Here is a 20,177-nt window from a genome sequence, read left to right on the forward strand (position 1 = left end):
AAATTGATCAAAATTGTATAAAAATAGGGGAAGTTATGAAAGTAGGAGTTTAATTAATTTTGCTGAACAGTTCTCGAACAGTCAATATGAATTTGCATATGAGTGAGCTGACGATGTAGACGATGTCATCACCTCGCAATTTTCCATAGTAAAAAAAAAAAATGATGAAAATTCAATTTTTCCACATAAAATTGTAGAACATAATGTTATTCCAGACTGATAGACTTCAGAATAATGATCATTCAGATACAATAGGATTTGAGATTGGGGTACAAATGGGCTTGAACAAATACTGGAAATTTCAAGATTTTGTGTGCAATCTATATGGCAAGTTGTGAGGGGATGACACCAAACTCACTCATTTGCATATTCATTCATACTGACTGTTCCAGGAGTGTTTTACGAAAATCAGTGAAACTTTGAAATTTCATTACTTCTATTGTTTGATCTGATTTTAATCAAATTTTCACTGATGTTCACACAGAATTTTACTGTTTTTTACCAGACGAACTTTTAACAGGTCCAGATTTCCCTTTGATATCTCAAGGGAACATCGGTGGAATCTTTTCTGGAGAATTTCCCTCATCGCCTGTGGCCGTGGTGCATCCGTGGGGAGCTCCCTGCCTGGTTGTGACGTCCCCCCTTCGGCGACGGCCTAGGGGAGTGTCTGGGGCTGACCGGTCTCCACTGCTGAGGCGAAAGCTGGTGCTGCTCTATGGAGGATGCGGCACCGTTGATGCTCCTGTTGCCACGGCTGGCCACCGAGTCCGTGCCGTGGAAGCTCAGGGGGGCTACGGGCGAGGGCGACGAGTTGTAGAAGCGGCCGTTGTAGCCGAGGGCGCTGCTGCTGGCCCCACCCACCACCACGCTGCCGTTCTCGCTGGTGATGCCCAACGCCTTGTTTCGCTTCTTGATCGCATCCTGAAGCATCCGAAGGAGGAATCGTTTGTCCTTACCTTCCTGTAATACGGAGTGGTAGGAAGAGAAGCAGCAAACACAGGTTGATAAATGCTGCACGTGTAACAAGTTTCCCAACATGCATTCTTAATCTACACCATCATGGATGGGGTGTAGAAACTCTTTAGAGTCTCATTGTATCTGAAGAAGAACAAGAAAAAAAACAAAAAGTGTTCCTCTCCCTCCCTCATTTACTTCACTATGTAAAACTTCACAAAACAAGAAACGTTCCTTCATTCCACTGAATACAGGATATACACCGTGTGACACAGAGAATTGATAGTCCATCTATACATATTTATTAACCTATTAACCTGTTCATGCAGAATCACATAAACCTTCAGCCCGCTAATGCCACACCTGTCCTGTGTGACAGCAGGCTTTGTTGTTGATGATCACCATAAAATATACCATTCATGGTGTAGAATCTTCTTTGTCTCTAAAACTGTCATCAGAATCGCACAGTTACGACCTCTCATGAAAATTACTTCGAGATATACTACTAAAAAGCTCTTGATTACCGATGCAACACTTCTTCATTTGCACTTTTTTACGTAAATTTTGTACCTTAAACCATGGCCAACGAAAGATACAAAAAAACCAAACAAATCAAAACTAAACATGTGACCAAAATACTTCTCCTAAAAGGCACTCGGCTAGAGGTGATCCAAGTCCACTCACCAGATTGATTTGGTTCTTCAGCCTCTTGACTGTTTCCTTGTATCCCATAGCGACAGACCGTCGATAGTACACCAGCAGGCTGGGAGCCACAAAAGATTTTAAAAAATAGATAAATAATTACATATAAACAAGAGACCCGCGGGTCTAGCGCTCACCTGAGTATCGCAAGTTCACCTTTCACGCAGTCACTAATCTAAATCACAGCTCTACCAAAATTTGACCAGGCATTCTCAAGTAGAAGATGAAAATGTACAATAAGGGCCCAATTTTTTTAAGATTCCTTAATTTGGGGGGATTGGGGCCCCCTGGGGCCCTCTGGGTGGGGCATGGTGCCCATTTTGATAAATTGAGATCCTGACCCCCTAGGGATGCTACCTGCCAAGTTTGACAAAAATCCATCATGAGGTTTTCAGGAAGAAGATGAAAATGTACAATTCAGGCCCCCATTTGGACCCTTCCAACCACCCCCCCCCCCCCCCCCCTACCCAAGAGGGGCACCCCTGGATCTCCTATGAACAAACTTGAAACTACAGTCATTAATGTACTCACTCATAATATTATCTCAGCTCTATAACTTCTGATTCTAGAGAAGATTTATAAAGATTCCTTCATTTGGGGGGTTTGGGACCCCTGGGGGCCCCCTGGGTGGGGCATGGTGCCCATTTTAACAAATTGAGATCCTAACCCCCTAGGGATGCTACCTGCCAAGTTTGGTGAAAATGGGTCATGGGGTTTTCAAGAAGAAGATAAAAATGTACAATTTAGGCCCCATTAGGACCCCTCCTCACCCCCTCCCCTGGGTCCCAAAGGGGGCACCCCTGATATTGCCATGAACAAACTTGAAACTACAGTCATCAATGTACTAACTCATAGTATTAACTTAGCTCTATCACTTCTGGTTCTAGAGAAGAAGATTTTTGCGGATTCCTTAATTTTGGGGGGTTTGGGCCCCCTGGGGGCCCCCCGGGTGGGGCATGGTGCCCATTTTAACAAATTGAGTTCCTAACCCCCTAGGGATGCTACCTGCCAAGTTTGGTGAAAATGGGTCATGGGGTTCTCAAGAAGAAGATGAAAATGTACAATTTAGGCCCTATTAGAACCCTTCCCCACCCCCCTCCCCTGGGTCCCAAGGGGGGCACCCCTGATTCTGCCATGAACAAACTTGAAACTACAGTCATCAATGTACTAACTCATAGTATTAACTTAGCTCTATCACTTCTGGTTCTAGAGAAGAAGATTTTTACAGATTCCTTAATTTTGGGGGGTTTGGGCCCCCCTGGGGGCCCCCTGGGTGGGGCATGGTGCCCATTTTAACAAATTGAGTTCCTAACCCCCTAGGGATGCTACCTGCCAAGTTTGATGAAAATCGGTCTTGGGGTTTTCAAGAAGAAGATGAAAATGTAAAAAGTTTACGCACGACGCACGACGGACGACGGACGACGGACGACGGACGACGGACGACGGACGACGGACGACGGACGACGGACGACGGACGACGCACGACGCACGACGCACGACGGACGCCGGACGAAGGGCGATCGCAATAGCTCACTTGAGCCTTTGGCTCAGGTGAGCTAATGAGAAAAGGAGGAGGGGGGGGGGGGTCAAACAAGACATAGAAGATATCTATACACGCAAACTAGACCATCATGTTAGTTTGATTGACTGTTTGCTTGTTGTTGTTTTTTTGTCTTAGTTTTTTTTTTTACAGCTACCGTAAGCACGATGTGGAATTTTACTTTAAATCCAACCAGCATAAACCAGGTGAGTAGCCACTTTCTAGCGCTTGCCTGCATGAATCCAACCACAAAGATGTTCATTATACTCCTGGAGAACCATTCATGCACCTGGGTACTGTTTCATGAAAGCTGTCAGGCCTGACAATCACCATAGTAACAATCAGTGACCAGAGCTTTTCAGCCAATCAAAACCAAGGATTTTAATGGAATTGCCAGAGATTGACAACTTGTCAGGGCTGACAACTTTCAAGAAATGGTGCCCTGGGTTGGTTTAGAGAGGAGCATTCACATTTAAAATTTCTTGCTCAAGACACAAGTGCAGATTCTCCCACTTGGACCTCCTTGAGTCTCTGATTGAGTAAACACGCGCACAACATTGTGTGCGCAAAGCATGACATTTCTTGCAGCCTAGGTCCAGGGCTCCGCAGGCCCTGGAAGCTGCAGGGTTGTTCAGATGCTCTCTGGTGCTATCCTAGCCTTAGTTTTTGAACACTAATGGCAAAAGAAAGTTGGAAGGGAGATAGCTATTAAAATGCAAGTGAGAGAAAGTATTAGGTGGGAGACACAGAGCTTAAGCAGGTGAAATTCAATCTCATATGGGAGAGTGGGATATTTTGCAGAAAAGGCCTCAACGCAGGAGAGTCAGATCGTCTGTCACAAGAACTGGAGTCTCTGTAAGTGCCATGGCAGGCATTTAACTCCTTGAGAATCTTCTTGGAAGTGCAGTGTGCAGTCCAAAAAGACTACAGAGCCTACATCTTTGACGTCTTTGACATTTGACCTTTGCCTCTATCACATATGACCACTGGACTTACGGGAGTCAATGTACTACTACTCCTAATGATAATATGAATTTATATTGCGTTAATCCACTCTGTAGGGTGCTCAAAGTGCATATATACTATTATTACCCCAGTATCTGGATACATTATTCCCCACCAGCACTGACAGTGCTCACTCTCCACTCCCTGGGGAGCATTCCAGCCAGTCGCCGTTTTACAGGCGCGCACATGCTGATTAACCAGCATAAACATTCTCATCCTACTGGTGACCCATCTATACTCCTGGGTGGAGAGCAGCAATGTGGATAAAGTGCCTTGCTGAAGGGCAAATGTGTCAGGCTTCATGGGGCTCAAACCCACAAACCTAAATCACGCTCATGTGATTCAGGGACGTGCGCTCCTATCAACTCTGCCACGACACCTCCACTATACCTGAGGATGAGAATGACGGCCACTAGGATCCCTGGGTTGGTCAGAATGACCACTACCGTGCTGATGACCTTTTCCGACTCCTGCCAACGGCTAAACAGATCGATGACGACGTCATAGGTGGCGTTGCGCCCCCTGAAAGGTCCGCAGCTGTCAGACGGCTCGATCCTGGCAAAGATATCAATCATAGGGTGGGGGGATCAAAGGGTCAGGTGAGATTGTAGCAGATGATGTTGCTTCTTACATTTGATGCAGTTTTTGGTACCCCAGGATACTAAATAGGAATATGCCTTCTATTTTTTTTAACTTCTTTTTTTTTTTTTTACTGCTGTACCCTGGGTTACCTGAAATGGATGTGAAAGCAATATCTAGTGCTTTATGAAAGAAAATTTTGTTGCAACATTGAGCTCAGCAGTGCAGCAGCATTATATTATCAGACATGGCTGCATTGCACTATACAATTAACGGCTCACAAAAGAAAAAATAAGCAAAATAAGCAATCATGGGACAAGCTAGTGGACTAAAGCGACCTCATTCTCATTCAGTACCATGAATGCACTCAAGAAACACATAAATGAGCCAATGATATCATCTGAAATCATGCATAAACATCTTTATCTCTCCTTTTCTGGGCTTAACAAATGGTTTTGCTGCTCCCACCCACCCACCCACCAAACCCATCCCATCCACTGCAGGTCACTCACTGGACTATGCTGTAGCCGATGGCTCCAAGACAGATGAGGTACATGAGGAAGAGAATCCCAAGGAAGACCGTCTTGGCAAGACCTGCCTTCCATGGTCTCAGGGAGGGCTTGCAGTTGTAAAGTACACTGACCTGGTGAGGGAGAGAGAGATGGAGGAAATGAGTGGTAGAAAGAGAGAGAAAGTGTGTTAGTTATTTATTAAGAGCTAATCATGAATTTTCTTTAAGAGTTCTTGTACACCATGGATAACGATGTCAAATCATCTTACGTCCATCTGTGACTAAAGGATGCCAACCTTGCAAACGACATTGCAGTATTCTGAGGGCTGAAAAGGATTGAGTGGTAAAAAAAAAAAACATAACCAAAAAAAAAAAAAAACCTGTGTTCTTATCTTTCCTGCAATACTCATGTATAGCAAGCAGTACAATTTAGGAAAAACAGTATTTTTTAGGAAACCTACAGTATTTTTGGCAAAAAAAAAAGAACCAGTATAAAATACATTGTAATGCAAAAAAGGAACATTTTGTATCTCTAATAACTGTATGGTTACATCCTAATTAACCATTCTTTCTTTCTTTGGTACACTCAAATGTAAGGCCCTAGAGCAAACATAGATTAAGACAGATAAGCTTGATCATAATGAGGATGAGAATGCAGCATTCACATCCTGAAGTTCATCATAGGAAATAACAAACACATGTACACGAAATTCCAAAGAATACATATAAATTATTTTTTTTATACTTTCAGGCATATGAGAAAACTGGACTAATTCTCACCTTTTTTACATAAAATATGACGACAAGTTTGAAGATGTTGACGACCATCAGTAATGGAGCAAAGTACATGCCAATCCTATGAAAAGTAACATCAAGACAAACACAGAACATGTAATCCTCAGGTTGGGATACTCAAAGGGGCAAAAATTCATTCATTCATTCATTGATCAATCAATTCATTCATACATTCATTTAGTTCATCAGTTAGTCAGTTGATCATAAACATCTATTCAATTTTGTGCACTCCATCTAAAAGTCATTAGAGTGAAAACAAATTTGATTGTATTTTACAAACAACCCTCGTTGTAAAGATTTTCTTCGACTGACAAAATACAGACAATTTGGACGAAATCTGATAGGTTGCTTTATAATTTGCAGTGACTTTTCTTGGAATTAGAAATAACATCATCAAGCAATACTACTCAAACCACACATGTAGCATTCACAAGAACAAATACTGCATATTGCACACAAAAGTCTTAGATCATGTTTTGTTTGGCTAAAAGAGTTTTGCTTGTTTGTTTGTTTGTCTGTCTGTTCGGTTGTTTGCTTGTTTGCTCATTTGTTTGCGTGTCGTGAAGGGTAGTGGCATAGTTTGGGGAGGTGTGGGAGATTGACCACTTTTAGGACTCTGTCTACACCATAGAGTAAATAAAGCTGAGGGCAACATACATTTCTGACTTAACCCCAAAGCATAAACGATAATGTGGGATTCTCTTTTGACATGGTGCACCACATATGACCCAGGGATTGCTTGATGTTGGGAACTTACCATGTGTAGGTCTGTGTTTGAATCAGATCCATAGTGTTACGGGCGATGTCAAACTCAGGTGAGGCAAAGGACTGGCAGCAGTGGTCTCGGCCAACTCTGTGAGGGTCAATGGGAATGGGACGCAAATATATCAAATTCATCATTAAATGACATATCAACAACATAACAGTAAACAATATCAACAACAGTATCAACAACATACAGTAAAGCTTCTACATTGCAATTTCAGTACCAAAGGTTGTACACTACTCACATGATCACGTAACACCAACTTCAACTGTACAACATTGCTTCAAGGAAGCTTCTCAAATGGAAGGCAATCACTGGTTTAGACACAAATCAGTCAGATATCATGACAGCCAATTCAACTGGACTGCATTTCAACAATTTAGCCTTTACAAACCAATCACTATTCCACAGGTTGTACACGACTCATTCAGTCATATGGCATCAATGTCAACTGGACACCATGCCACAACACAAGCCTCTTAACCCTAAAAGGGCTGGGGGGCGAAATCCGCCCCCACCCTCGACGTTTCGCACTATAATTCTGTAATGCGAAAAGACCTCGTCACGAGGCTTCTTGACTTTGTTTGTTCAAGTCTCGCGGAACTTTTGAGACCAAATTTGCAACGTCCGCGCATACTTTTGCGAAGCCACGCCCATTTTTGTAACGGAACGTCGTCCCAAAACGGGCACAATTTTGTGATTTTGTGTACATTTCCTATGGAAAACAGTGCTCTGTCATAAAAGTCATAAAAACCTGATTATTTTTACAATTAATCACTTTCATTGATTAATTTTGTGCTAATTATGGTAGAAAAGTGGTCAGCGACAATTTCCAATGAAAAAACAAAGAAAAAACAAAAGTTGAAAAACACAGAAATACATAAGAAATTCTGAAAACAATAAAATACAGAAGAATTGAAATGAGTTTTGGAAGATTTTGTGATGTACAATTGTTGAATATGCTAAAACAGATTTACAAAACAAAAATTAGACTCTCAATACTTTTAACAAGGCTAAAATATGATCTTGAGATTAATTTGCATAATTAATCAATTAAAATTAGAAATTGATTGTTTCAACAAATCTTATGACACAATCTTGTAGATTATGACGTGGGTCTCACGCATGCAAAATTTCATCGCAATCGCACCACCGATGGCCGAGATCTCAGGGGGGGTGAGCGGAATCCATCCCCCCCGGTCTGAGCATAGCCAAAAAAGCCCGGCCCTTTTAGGGTTAAATGCAACAGTAATTACAAGTTTAGACTCCTTTCACTCAAGTCACATACAGCCACTTCAACTAGAGATCATTCAAACAATAAAGCTACTAAAAGAGACAGAGAGAAAGAAATGCAGTATCCAGATTGTGTCCCATTCACATGATGGCCACTTAAGCCAGACACTAATCTCACAAGAAAACTAAAAGCAACTCAAAATACATAAAGCTCAAAGCTTGTCACCATGTTGCTCTTCAAAAAATCTCTCAACCAATAGAAATATGCCAACTGCACTTTCTGCATTGACAATGCTCATGATATCCATTCTTTCTCCTCAATATTGACCAAAAAAAGTCAATTTTTCTATTTGTGACTTCATTGCAATCAGAAACCAATATAATCCATTGATTTTTAGAATGTTCAAATTTTGAACAGACAGCAGCGATACTGAAGTAAAAACATGGAAAGGTATTACACCATCCAGGGAGTATTCAGCATTAGCAGACATAATCAAGTACAATACATTTCTTTAATTTCATGTGTGATTGTCTCTTTCTAAGAATATGAAAGCATATCTTGCTTCAAAGCAAATGCATTCTCAAAAACAGTACTATGATATACAAATGAAGGTGATAACTTACATGTTTCTACGCAAGTTGCTCCAAATTGGAAGAAAAAAAAGGAGCTAAACCCAATTTTTGCAAAACTGACCAAAGACCAGTGGCGTATCTGGGGGGGGGGGGGGGGGGGGGGGGGGGGGGAGGGGGACATGTGCCCCGGGCGCCACTCCCTGGGGGCGCCAAAAACGAAAAAATGGGGGAAAAAAAAGGAAAAAAAAAGAAGAAGACCGGGGGGAGGGGGGGGGGGGACAAAATGACAATGTTTATTGTGTTCACACAAGAATTCCATGTTTTGTAAGCTGAAATACAAAAATTTTTGGCTCTCTCGCTGCGCTCGCTCGCCAAAATTTATATGAAAAAAAGAAGATCAGAACAAAACGTGATGATGACACGGAGAAAATGACAATGTCTATTGTGTTCACGCATGTCTTTTTATATTTAGCAGGCAACAACTGCAATTTCTTTCGTTCTGAAGCGGGGGGGGGGGGGGGGGGGGGGGGGCACCAAAAAAACAAATCAACCAAGATAAGAACAAAACGTAATGATGACGCGGAAAATATACAAATTTCGGCTCGCTCGCTCGTACTAATTTAGAGTATTTTTTGAAGTCCCCAGTTTGTTGGTATAAATGGTTATCTATAAGGCCGTCACTATATCTTGATTTGAAGAAATGACAAGAATTCCATGTTTTGTAAGATGAAATACAAAATTTTTCGGCTCGCTCGCCAAAATTTATCAAAAAAAAAATTAAGAACAAAACGTGATGATGACGCGGAAATATACAAATTTCGGCTCACTCGCGCGTACTAATTTAGAGTATTTTTTAAGGCCTCAGATTGTTGGTATAAACAATTATCTTCTGTATAAGGCCGTCACTATATCTTGACTAGAGTTGTAAGATTGAATAATCAAAAAATGACAAGAATTGCATATTTTGTAGACTGAAATTCAAAATTTTTTGGCTAGCCCGCTGCGCTCGCTCGCCAAAATTTATGTTAAAGAAAAAAAAGATAAGAACAAAACGTGATGATGACGCAGACAAAATGACAATGTCTATTGTGTTCGCACATGTCATTTTATATTTAGCAAAATATCACACAGAGCAGCGGCTGCAATTTCTTTCGTTCTGAAGCGATCGCCGAATGGATCAAAAGAGGACGCCAACGGTTTCGAACGTACAGTGGGGGGGGGGGGGGGAGGGGGCAAAAAAAAAAAATCAAACAAGATAAGAACAAAACGTAATGATGACGCGGAAATATACAAATTGCGGCTCACTTGCTCGTACTGATTAAGAGTATTTTTTCAAGTCCTCAGTTTGTGGTATAAATCGTTATCTATAAGGCCGTCACTACTGTAAAACTAGGAATTTTCGCGTGCACTTTAATTTCGCGAATTTCGCGAGCGCCAAGATTCGCGAAATTAAAATGCACGCGAAAGTCCATGTTTACATTATATGCATTGAACGCCAGTGGCACTTCACGAAAATTTCATGCCACGAAAAAGGCTGTCGGCTCCAATTTGCAAAAAATTCATGCCGCGAATATATCATGTTTTACAGTATATCTTGATTAGAATTATAAGATTTAATAACCAAAAAATGACAAGAATTCCATATTTTATAAGTTGAAATACAAAAATTTTCGGCTCGCTCGCTGCGCTCGCTCGCCAAAATTTATCAAAATTTATTATATTTAAATCACCCTCAAAATACTCCTTTTAAATGCTTGAAAAAGCATATCATGTGGATCTTTTTTCAAAGACCCTACCGGGATGAGGTTGGGGTTGAACACTTTTTCAGAAATTAAGGGCCCAATTTTCGCGCTTGCCCGGGCGCCGTTTTCCCTAGATACGCCACTGCCAAAGATGGAGCTGAAAAAAGAAGGAAAATCATCCACAAAATGAAAGACTCTCAGAGGATTAACTCCCATGTTTTCGAAGAAGTATATCATGTTTCATATTTCTTCTCCAGCCTGTTTTGATATTCTGTCATGACAACTCAATAACTTACCTGCGGATGAACTCTAGGAAAAATGTGGCTAAACTTTGCAGGATGAAATCAATGATGACGAGTTTGTAGACTTCTGTGCCAATGAAGGTCTCCCAACACTGATGCACGCAGGAGATACATGACATGGAGAGAAACCAAATTACATAACAATTAGAATTTCAGTCTTAAAGCGATCACTTTGCTGCTTCATTGATCTTGAGTCGCAGGAATATATTTCCTTGCATGGATGATTAAGACATTGTACACATAAGAAAAAATTAGAAAAATTTTCTTGCAGATGATTACACCACAACCTAAATGTTTTGATTGTGTAAAATGTTTACAAACATTCTAAACAAAAAGTGAAAACCATAGGATAAGATATGATATCAGTTTAAAAAGAACACATATAAATTTGAAGCAAACACAATACAAAGGTGAATAATCAGATCTATGGTACACAGGACTAAGCTCTCTCACCTAAAAGGAATATAGTCAACTTTCTACACAATTCAGACAAAATAAAACAATTGAAAAAGAGAAGACACACTATTGAGAATCATATAATATGTTCAAAGTTGCTGAACATATACTGTATACGCTGTTATTTTCGGGTACAGATATTTTCGCAAATGAGGAGGTTATAGAAATTTTCCCGAGATGTTGTTTTCGTGAACTGACGTTGATGCTAACGTAAATGCGCTATCACCCTAGCGCATGGACACATTTTCGCGTGTTGTTAAATTTGCGATCCAACTGAAATTCGCGAAAATTAAACCCTCGTGAAAATAAGACCTTATACAGTATGCATATGACTTGAGACACAAAAGATGCATATCATACAATATATACATATATATGTATATTCTGCATATATCTGGCTAAACACACCTCAACACAGTTGTTTGCTTGGCCCTCCGTGCAGCTTATCCTGTTGAACCAGAAGTAGTACAGTACACACAGTACGGATGCTTTCATGAGAAAGGTCCTGCAGTAAGGTAGATAGGACACATAGCATTGTCATATGCATGATCCTTTCATGGAAAGACTGTGAATGCTTTGGGCCAAGCTACTTTAATATGATTAAGGTATATTCTTTGCTGCAAAAATCATCCATTTTTAGTAAAATGGCACTGCTGAATTTCACAAAAAGTTTTCATATTAGGAGACATAGAACTTTGATGGAACTGTATGGGTCAGCGCATATGCACAAAATTGGAAAGAAGTTTACAAATGTTTGCTCATTTCGATGAAAATCAGGAACTTTAATCTGTTACCCAGTGTCACCCATTCAAGAATCTGTCATGCATTTTTTCTTCAATGCCAGTGCGGTCCCGAAAAGAGTCTACTCTATATCGTCATTTATGTAAGTATGTTCTTCCTGTCCTCTTTCAGGACCACACTTGAATCCAAGAAAGAATACATAGTGTACCGTAAAAACCAAGGAGGTACAATGTATACCTCCTTGGTGAAACTATCCCCCACTAACCTGCCGGCTTGTCATTTTTTTTTTTTTTTCTGACAATCCTAGAGAAAATTAATGTTTCTGTCTCTTCTCTCACTACCCAAATCTACAGTAACCCATACTGTACTGTATGTCCCCAAAATATTACAATGGTCCCCTCTTCAACGATAACTTAAAAGTAGTGAATCAATCCAAATACAGTTTCAGGGTATGAAACTATACTGCCCTACTTTGGCAAAAAAAAAGCAAGTGACATACCATCCGAATCCGAGTTATTGTGTTTTTATCATTCACATAATGAGCTCTTCTTCCAGGCCAAATTTCATGCAGAAACACTTATCCTACTAAGAGATATGTTAGATAAGACATCATGATAGTCCATTGACGTCAGTGTAAATGACAGACACATTTTGCTCTTTTACAAGAAATGTCACTTTTGTCACTTGCTTCCTTTTGCCAAAGTAGGGCAGTATAACTTATTACCCACATCTCACAGAAAACCCCATCTGATTTTCTTCAGTGGACTGGTCAAAGAGAAATGAGGATTTTTGTAATACATGTCAGGAATCCCTTCTCTCCAAGTTGTGTCCATTTTGTTCACACATTAATCCACAGTTCCAAAAGCACCCAAGTGCTGAACTTGGACGAATCAGAACCATGACATGCTTTACAACTATCAACAATTTCCCTGTGACGACTTAACCAAAATAAATAGGGTTTTCTGAAATATATAGGTAAGCTGTTATATTTTTGGACCCTAAAATAGCATTCAGAAAGTTTTATCATATTGGAAATTATCAATGCAAAAATCTGATTGTAATCTTTTTTTCTTTTTTTCTTTTTTCTTTTTTTTTCTTTTTTTTTTGGGGGGGGGGGGGGGGGGGGGGGAGACATACTGTATATAAGACTTCACGATGACCTGAACATTTCTCACCTGAAGAGGGCGACATACAGCTGCATTCGGGGGTTGGAGTATTTCTCCAGGGAGCTGAGTACACTAAACATGTAAGGCAGGATGAGGTTATAGCCCCCGATGATGAGGGGGACGGCCAGCTCACGAATCACCATAATTTCTGTGTCGATGTCCTGCAGCAAGAGGTGCATGCATGTAAGAGAGCATTGGTAAACAAGAACCACAAGACTAAAGCCTGACCCATGCTCATAGAGGGTTCTTGGGAAGATATTTTGTTCAGCTCGTATTTTGAGAGTGAAATTAAATTGAAGGCTATTACTTCATGCATTTTCTTCATGAAAAACAAACACATAAGAGATTCGACAGCTACAGCAAGTAAGATACTTTAAGAAAGTTGGCTGGGAGAGAGGATGATTTTGAATTTTAAGCAAAATCTTATTGACAAATCATAACATACTGCCTCTCGTTCAAAGGGAACATTGTCATCTAAATCCCCCAAAACAATAACATGCAAACAAACAAATAAACAGGTAAATCATGACCAAAGCAGTAGAAAAAAAAAAAGGCCAGGAATACCAGCAGTCACACCTGCTTTAATGACCACCTGTCTATACCCCACATAGCAACCACTTGCCTAACATGACAAATGACGGTAGACTTTGTTTCACTGAATGACCAATAAGTGTGCACAAAGACTGCCAAGTAGTGCACAGCAGTGACCAACTTTACTACAGTGTTGTTGGCCATTGAATCTTGCCTACAGCTATGCAACCAGTGATTATTTGAAGGAGCAGGGCAATTAACCAACACAATAGACTTTCTGTAGGTGTTGAGTAACATGGTATTTGCGTCATCAAATGGGACAATTAGTATATCTACCACAATGGCTATAGCATCAAACCTGTTTACAGCAACCACCTGTCTAAAGCAACCACATTGCATCTTCCCACTGAAAGGTCGTTGAAGATAGATATTGAGAGTAGAGCAGCATTATACTTATAGTACTCACGTCTACTACATTCTCATACATGAAGATGATGATATAGCAGGCCCCAGCAATGATGCCTAACACAGTGATGTTGACGACGAGTCGCAGGAGATAGATGCCCAGCTGCTTACAGCATCCAAACTCATTTGTCTCATGGTGGCTGGACAGGGCCTCCTGTACAAGATGCAAAATTTGGTCTCAGTAGACAGATGCACTCAAAATCAAATCCAATGAAACCATGACAGATGAATGTACCATACAGATATATACAATATCAGGCCTTGATATAGGATTTTGGAGGGGCAAGGCCATTTAGAAAAGGGCACTTTTACCATGAGGCCAGCCATGATAGGGCACTTAGGTCAGTCAGAGGGGCACCAAGGCCACATTGAAAAGGGCATGTTGGGTGTTTTTTTAAAGGGTGATTTTTGCGATGTTGCAAGAATTTTATGGGTTTTTTTTTCATATTCTAACAACCCCCCCCCCCATACATAATAGTATACAGTAGACCTCGCCTAAGTCGACTTCGCATAAGTCGACAACTCGCTTAAGTCGACACAATAAAAAAGTCGTGATTTTTGCCTTTGTTATTCCTTGAAAATTTCCTCGTCTTAGTCGACATTTATAAGTCGACAACTCGCGTAAGTCGACCTGATTTTTCAGTGCCAACTGAGCTGAAATACGTATTAATTCCCTCGTCTAAGTCGACATAATTTTTCGCTCAAAATCTTATATCGCCATTCTCTGAAAAAGAATTGTTTTCCCGCTCCGATTTGCTGCGTTTCTACTCGGTAATTCGCTAGTGTACGGCGCGGTAGCGTTCGCGCCATGCGTCCATTGTCTTGTATGCCAGAATATAGAAAGGACATACACTCATTTACACTGGAGCATTACATGTAGTACCCAAGACAGTTCACTTTACCCCTTTTCTCCCTCTCGTTTTTCTCAAAACGCACAAATTTTGCACACTTATATGTCCCAGTAGGTACATGTATTCACTATCCGAACATGAAATAGGTGTTTTTGTAAATCCGAATAGAAACGTTGATTATTCCGAAGCGGTATCAAAACCAGGGCCCTTTCTAAAAAGATTTATTACAATGCAACTAATGATGCAACTAAAAAAAAATCAAATGCAGGTGATATCAAATCACACGCAACTTTTGCATTTAAACGCAATTGCGTTGCTGAAAAGACTTGCGTTTGATAATCATATGAAACTAGAAAATAATTGTTACGAACCTGAAACTCAATTGCGTTTAAACGCAACTCTAAAAATAAAATGCAAGTCCATCAAATCACACGCAACGATGTATTTAAACGCAAGAGCGTTTTAGAGAAGACTTGCGGTTTTTGTACGAAATTAGAAACTGCGTTTAAATAAATCTCTATACATCTACGGAAATGACGGAAGTGCGTTATTGTTGAAAAGACTTGCATTACTTTTTTCATTTCGTAAGCAAAATTAAAAATTAAACGCAACTCTGAAAATCAAATGCAAGTCCATCAAAACACATGGCACGCTGAAAAGACTTGCGTTTGATAATCACACGAAACTAGAAAATTGTAGGAAACTTAAACTCAATTGCGTTTAAACGCAACACTAAAAATCAAATGCAAGTCCATCAAATCGCACGGAACGCTGAAAGACTTGCGTTTGATAATCATACGAAAGTAGAAAATTGTAGTGAACTTTTTTTAACTCAATTGTGTTTAAACGCAACACTAAAAATCAAATGCAAGTCCATCATATCACACGTAACGCTATATTTAAACGCAAGTGTGTTGCAGAGAAGACTTGCGTTTTTTGTACGAAACTATAAGAAACTGTGTTTAAACGCATCTCTAAACATCTACGGAAGTGTGTTATTGTTTAAAAGACTTGCATTATCTTTTATTTCGTAAACAAAATTACAAATTAAATGCAACTGTATGCAAATTGTAGGGAACTTTTTTTTAACTCGCGTTTAAACGTAACTCTGAAAATCAAATGCAAGTCCATCAAAACACATGGCACGCTGAAAAGACTTGCGTTTGATAATCACACGAAACTAGAAAATTGTAGGAAACTTAAACTCAGTTGCGTTTAAACGCAACACTAAAAATCAAATGCAAGTCCATCAAATCACACGGAACGCTGAAAGACTTGCGTTTGATAATCACACAATACTAGAAAATTGTAGGGAACTTTTTTTAACTCAATTGCGTTTAAACGCAACTCTAAAAATCAAATGTAAATCCATCAAATCACGTAACGCTGTATTCAAACGTAAGAGCGTTGCAGAGAAGAGTCTTGCGGTTTTTGTACGAAACTATAAGAAATTGCGTTTAAATGCATCTCTAAACATCTACGGAAGTGTGTTATTGTTTAAAAGACTTATCGTAAGCAAAATTAAAAATTAAACGCACTTCTGAAAATCAAATACAAGTCCATCAAATCACACGGAACGCTGAAAAGACTTAATAATAATAATAATAAGGTCTTATTTACCCAGGGTAGCCTCTTCAGTGTTGCCACTGCTCTACCAGAGGGCCCTGCTTGCGTTTGATAATAACACAAAACTAGAAAATTGTATGAAATTTAAACTCAATTGCGTTTAAACGCAACTCTAAAAATCAAATGCAAATCTGTTTTTAAAACGCAAGAGCGTTGCAGAAAAGACTTGCGGTTCTTGTCCGAAACTAGAAACTGCGTTCAAACGCATAAAAATGTACGGAAGTGCGTTATTGTTGAAAAGGCTCGCATTATTTTTTATTTCGTAACGGAACTTTCGCCGTGACCGAACTTAGTCTGCACTTGCAGGGGAAAGACATCGCAACATTTACACGTTTCAAACTACCGAAACGCATGCTGCTTCACAAAATGTCAATGAAAAAAAATGATTACGAATTATTGTTAAAGTTCGCTATGCCGAAGTTTTAAATCTCAGTCCAAAGTTAAATTAGTCCGACAATGGTATAAAAAGGGCCTGGAAGGAGCACAGGGGCAGCTCTCGGTGGGGGGGAGGGGGGCAGGGGTACACAGTGCCCCTCCACCTTTTGGAGGATCAACTAAATGTGCCCTTTTTTCTTTGAAGGTGCCCCTCTTTTCCTGTAAAGGGGGCACACTTTTTCCTAAGGGGCAGTTTTAAGAACAAAAAGGGCACTTTGAGGAACAAAAAGGGCACTTTGAGGAACAAAAAAGGCACTTTGAGGAACAAAAAGGGCACTTTGAGGAACAAAAAGGGCACTTTGAGGAACGAAAAGGGCACTTTGAGGAACAAAAAGGGCACTTTGAGGAACAAAAAGGGCACTTTGAGGAACAAAAAGGGCACTTTGAGGAACAAAAAGGGCACTTTGAGGAACAAAAAGGGCATTTTGAGGAACACAAGGCAATCGCCAAATTGTGTCTCGCCCATTCGCGAACAAGGAATTAATATTTTTTATAACTCCCAGAAGTTAATTGACCTGCTTATGACCTTTGAACTTGTGGTGACCTTTAATACCCTAAGGGACATTTACCATCCAAGTTTGGTCACAAATGGACAAAGGGATCAAAAGTAATGAGCCATAATCGAAACGCGCCATAAAAACTTAACATTGGGCCCTAAAAATTTGTTGACCCCTTTGTGTGACCTTTGACCTTGTGATGACCTTTAACTCCCCAAGGGACATCTACCGTCCAAGTTTGGTAACAAACGGACATGGGGATCAAAAGTTATGAGCCACAATCAAAACGCGCCCTAAAAACACAACATTGGGCCCTAAAAGTTTGTTGACCCCTGTCTGTGACCTTTGACCTTGTGACGACCTTCACCTCCCCGAGGGACATGTTCCATCCAAGTTTGGTCACAAATGGACAAAGGGATCAGAAGTTATGAGCCATAAACGAAATGCACCCTAAAAACTTAACATTGGGCCCTAAAAGTTTGTTGACCCCTGTCTGTAACCTTTGACCTGGTGGTTACCTTCAACTTCCCAAGAGACATCTTCCATCACCCAAGTTTGATTGCCATTGTAGCAACATGTGCTGAGTTATGTGTGATAAGAGAGTCTTGCAAGTAAACTTTAACGTATGACCTCAAATGACCTTTGACCTTATCATGTGACCTCTTACGGCACCATAACATGAAGGTACCACCAGTGCATCCATCACTTAAGTTTGATTGCTATTGTAGCAACATGTGTCGAGTTACGAGTGATAAGAGAGTCTTGCAAGTAAACTTTAACGTATGACCTCAAATGACCTTTGACCCTATCCTGTGACCTCCAACGGCACCATAACATGAAAGTACCCCCAGTGCATCTATGACCCAAGTTAGGTTGTAATCCAAGCAACTTATGTGAAGTTATTTGTCAAAAGAGAGTCTTGCAGGTAAACTTTAACATAGAAAAGAGGGTCTTGCACATACCCTTTAATATATGACCTCAAATGACCTTTGACCTCATCACATGACCTCTGACAACACCATAACATGAAGATACCCCTAGTGCTTCTATCACCCAAGTGTGGCTGCCATTGCTGTAACAGTTGCCAAGTTATGCATCATAAGAGAGTCTTGCAGGTAAACTTTAACATTTGTGACGGACGACGGACGACGGACGACGGACGACGGACGGACGACGGACGGACGCCATTTGGATCCCTTAGTCTCGCCTTCACCTCCGGTGGGCGAGACAAAAAGGGCACTTTTAACTTTCAACTAACCAGCCAACCCGTGTTCACATACAGTGTTACGGGGGTGGGGGATCTGCACAATTTTTTTTTTTACATTTTATTTCACTTTTTTTCGCATGCGTGCCCTCGATCAAAATTACTTTGAGCATGCGGGCATGAATGCAGAGCGAGAGAGATGGCAACGCTCGCAGCCGTCCGACATGCCTGGCACATGGCTTACGACCACTTGCTCCAGACGATTTTAATCTTCCGCATTCCCCACAGTAACACACGCATGCACATAGCACCCACCCAACGCGCTCAACCGCTGATTGCGACACTCGACGTACAGACACCATCAACGTACTTCCGTACGTACGCGCAGGCACACTACGAATACAGTCCGGGAAGTGGACTACATATACTACCTAGCTAGTAACTCTATGGCCGCTGCGCTGCGGAGGCAGTCGACGGAGTGTTCAAAGCCGGTCGGCCGTACGTACATGAGTACAAGTGTACGTCGTCTCGTTGAGTTTGAATCAGATACGGGACGCGAGTGAACTGAACAGAAGATATGATATTTGAGATGAGGAAATTTGTTCAAGCTTATTGAAGTGTAGACTTTGAGAAAGGGCATATTATACGTCATAAACAAGAACTTTCATTCTAAAAGGGCACCACGGCCACAAGAAAAAGGGCACTTTTTTTTTTGCCGTAACTTTGATCACGGAAGAAAGGGCATTGCGGCCAACGAGAGGGGCACCGACGGCCATGGCCGTTGGTGGCCGTCAGTTAATTCGAGGCCTGCAATATACATAAAGCATGTGCCAATGCAAACATAATTGATATGTGTACACACTCACATACACATATTGAAATAAATACGGATAAAGCAGAGAGAGTAACACAATTTTGGGGGTGACAGTGAATTTACATTAAAAGCCACTTCACATTTTAATACAGGCTACTTAAAACGACAGCCCATCACCGTCATTTTGCTTAAATTTGTAGCAAATCTCTGACATCATTCTGTATTTCAGGATTATAAGTCATGAAATATTCTTGATTAAATCATCTTTTTTGCAGAGTCATGAAAATGACACTTTTCAGACAAACAGACAGCATAAATCAGGTTAAGTAAAAAGAGGTTGTGTTATCACATGATTTAACAATAATGTATTGAAACAAGTGTCAACAGTTTGTCCAGATTTAGACAGCTTTATTCTACACTGCATTTACTGCTTCTTAAAGGTTTTATGACACACAGATGCATGTTGATTTGTGTTGATTCATGTTACCCTCAACATCACTTTTGCGGTGAAACGAATATCTAGAAACAATACATATATTTTTTTTAGTAATTTTTCTTCTATTTCTCGTCAGAATAATTGGATATGCCCACAAAAAAAAAAAACCTTCCAAACCAAGATTCTGGTTGTGACCTCATCTGTCAATCATTGCTAAAGTACTAATATGTTTAACAAAAGACACCATAATGCA

General features: G+C 40.4%; 1 protein-coding gene across 1 annotated transcript in view; it reads right to left on the reverse strand.

The window, feature by feature from the left end:
• Positions 1-454: 454 nt before the first annotated feature.
• The window catches only part of LOC139721999 (transmembrane channel-like protein 7), a 51,759-nt gene continuing 32,036 nt past the window's right edge, over positions 455-20,177 (reverse strand). The window contains exons 9-18 of the mRNA XM_071633325.1: positions 14,063-14,215; positions 13,075-13,226; positions 11,567-11,663; positions 10,697-10,794; positions 6,844-6,939; positions 6,072-6,147; positions 5,293-5,423; positions 4,592-4,756; positions 1,639-1,717; positions 455-960 (exon numbers count right to left, since the gene is read on the reverse strand). Of these exons, the coding sequence (XP_071489426.1) occupies positions 583-960; positions 1,639-1,717; positions 4,592-4,756; positions 5,293-5,423; positions 6,072-6,147; positions 6,844-6,939; positions 10,697-10,794; positions 11,567-11,663; positions 13,075-13,226; positions 14,063-14,215 (1,425 nt within the window). The 3' untranslated portion in view covers positions 455-582. The remainder of the gene's footprint in view (positions 961-1,638; positions 1,718-4,591; positions 4,757-5,292; positions 5,424-6,071; positions 6,148-6,843; positions 6,940-10,696; positions 10,795-11,566; positions 11,664-13,074; positions 13,227-14,062; positions 14,216-20,177) is intronic.

The sequence above is a fragment of the Diadema antillarum genome, unplaced genomic scaffold (assembly GCF_040938485.1).
Source record: "Diadema antillarum isolate AM-2024a unplaced genomic scaffold, OU_Dant_1.0 scf00000154, whole genome shotgun sequence".
Taxonomy (NCBI): Eukaryota; Metazoa; Echinodermata; class Echinoidea; order Diadematoida; family Diadematidae; genus Diadema; species Diadema antillarum.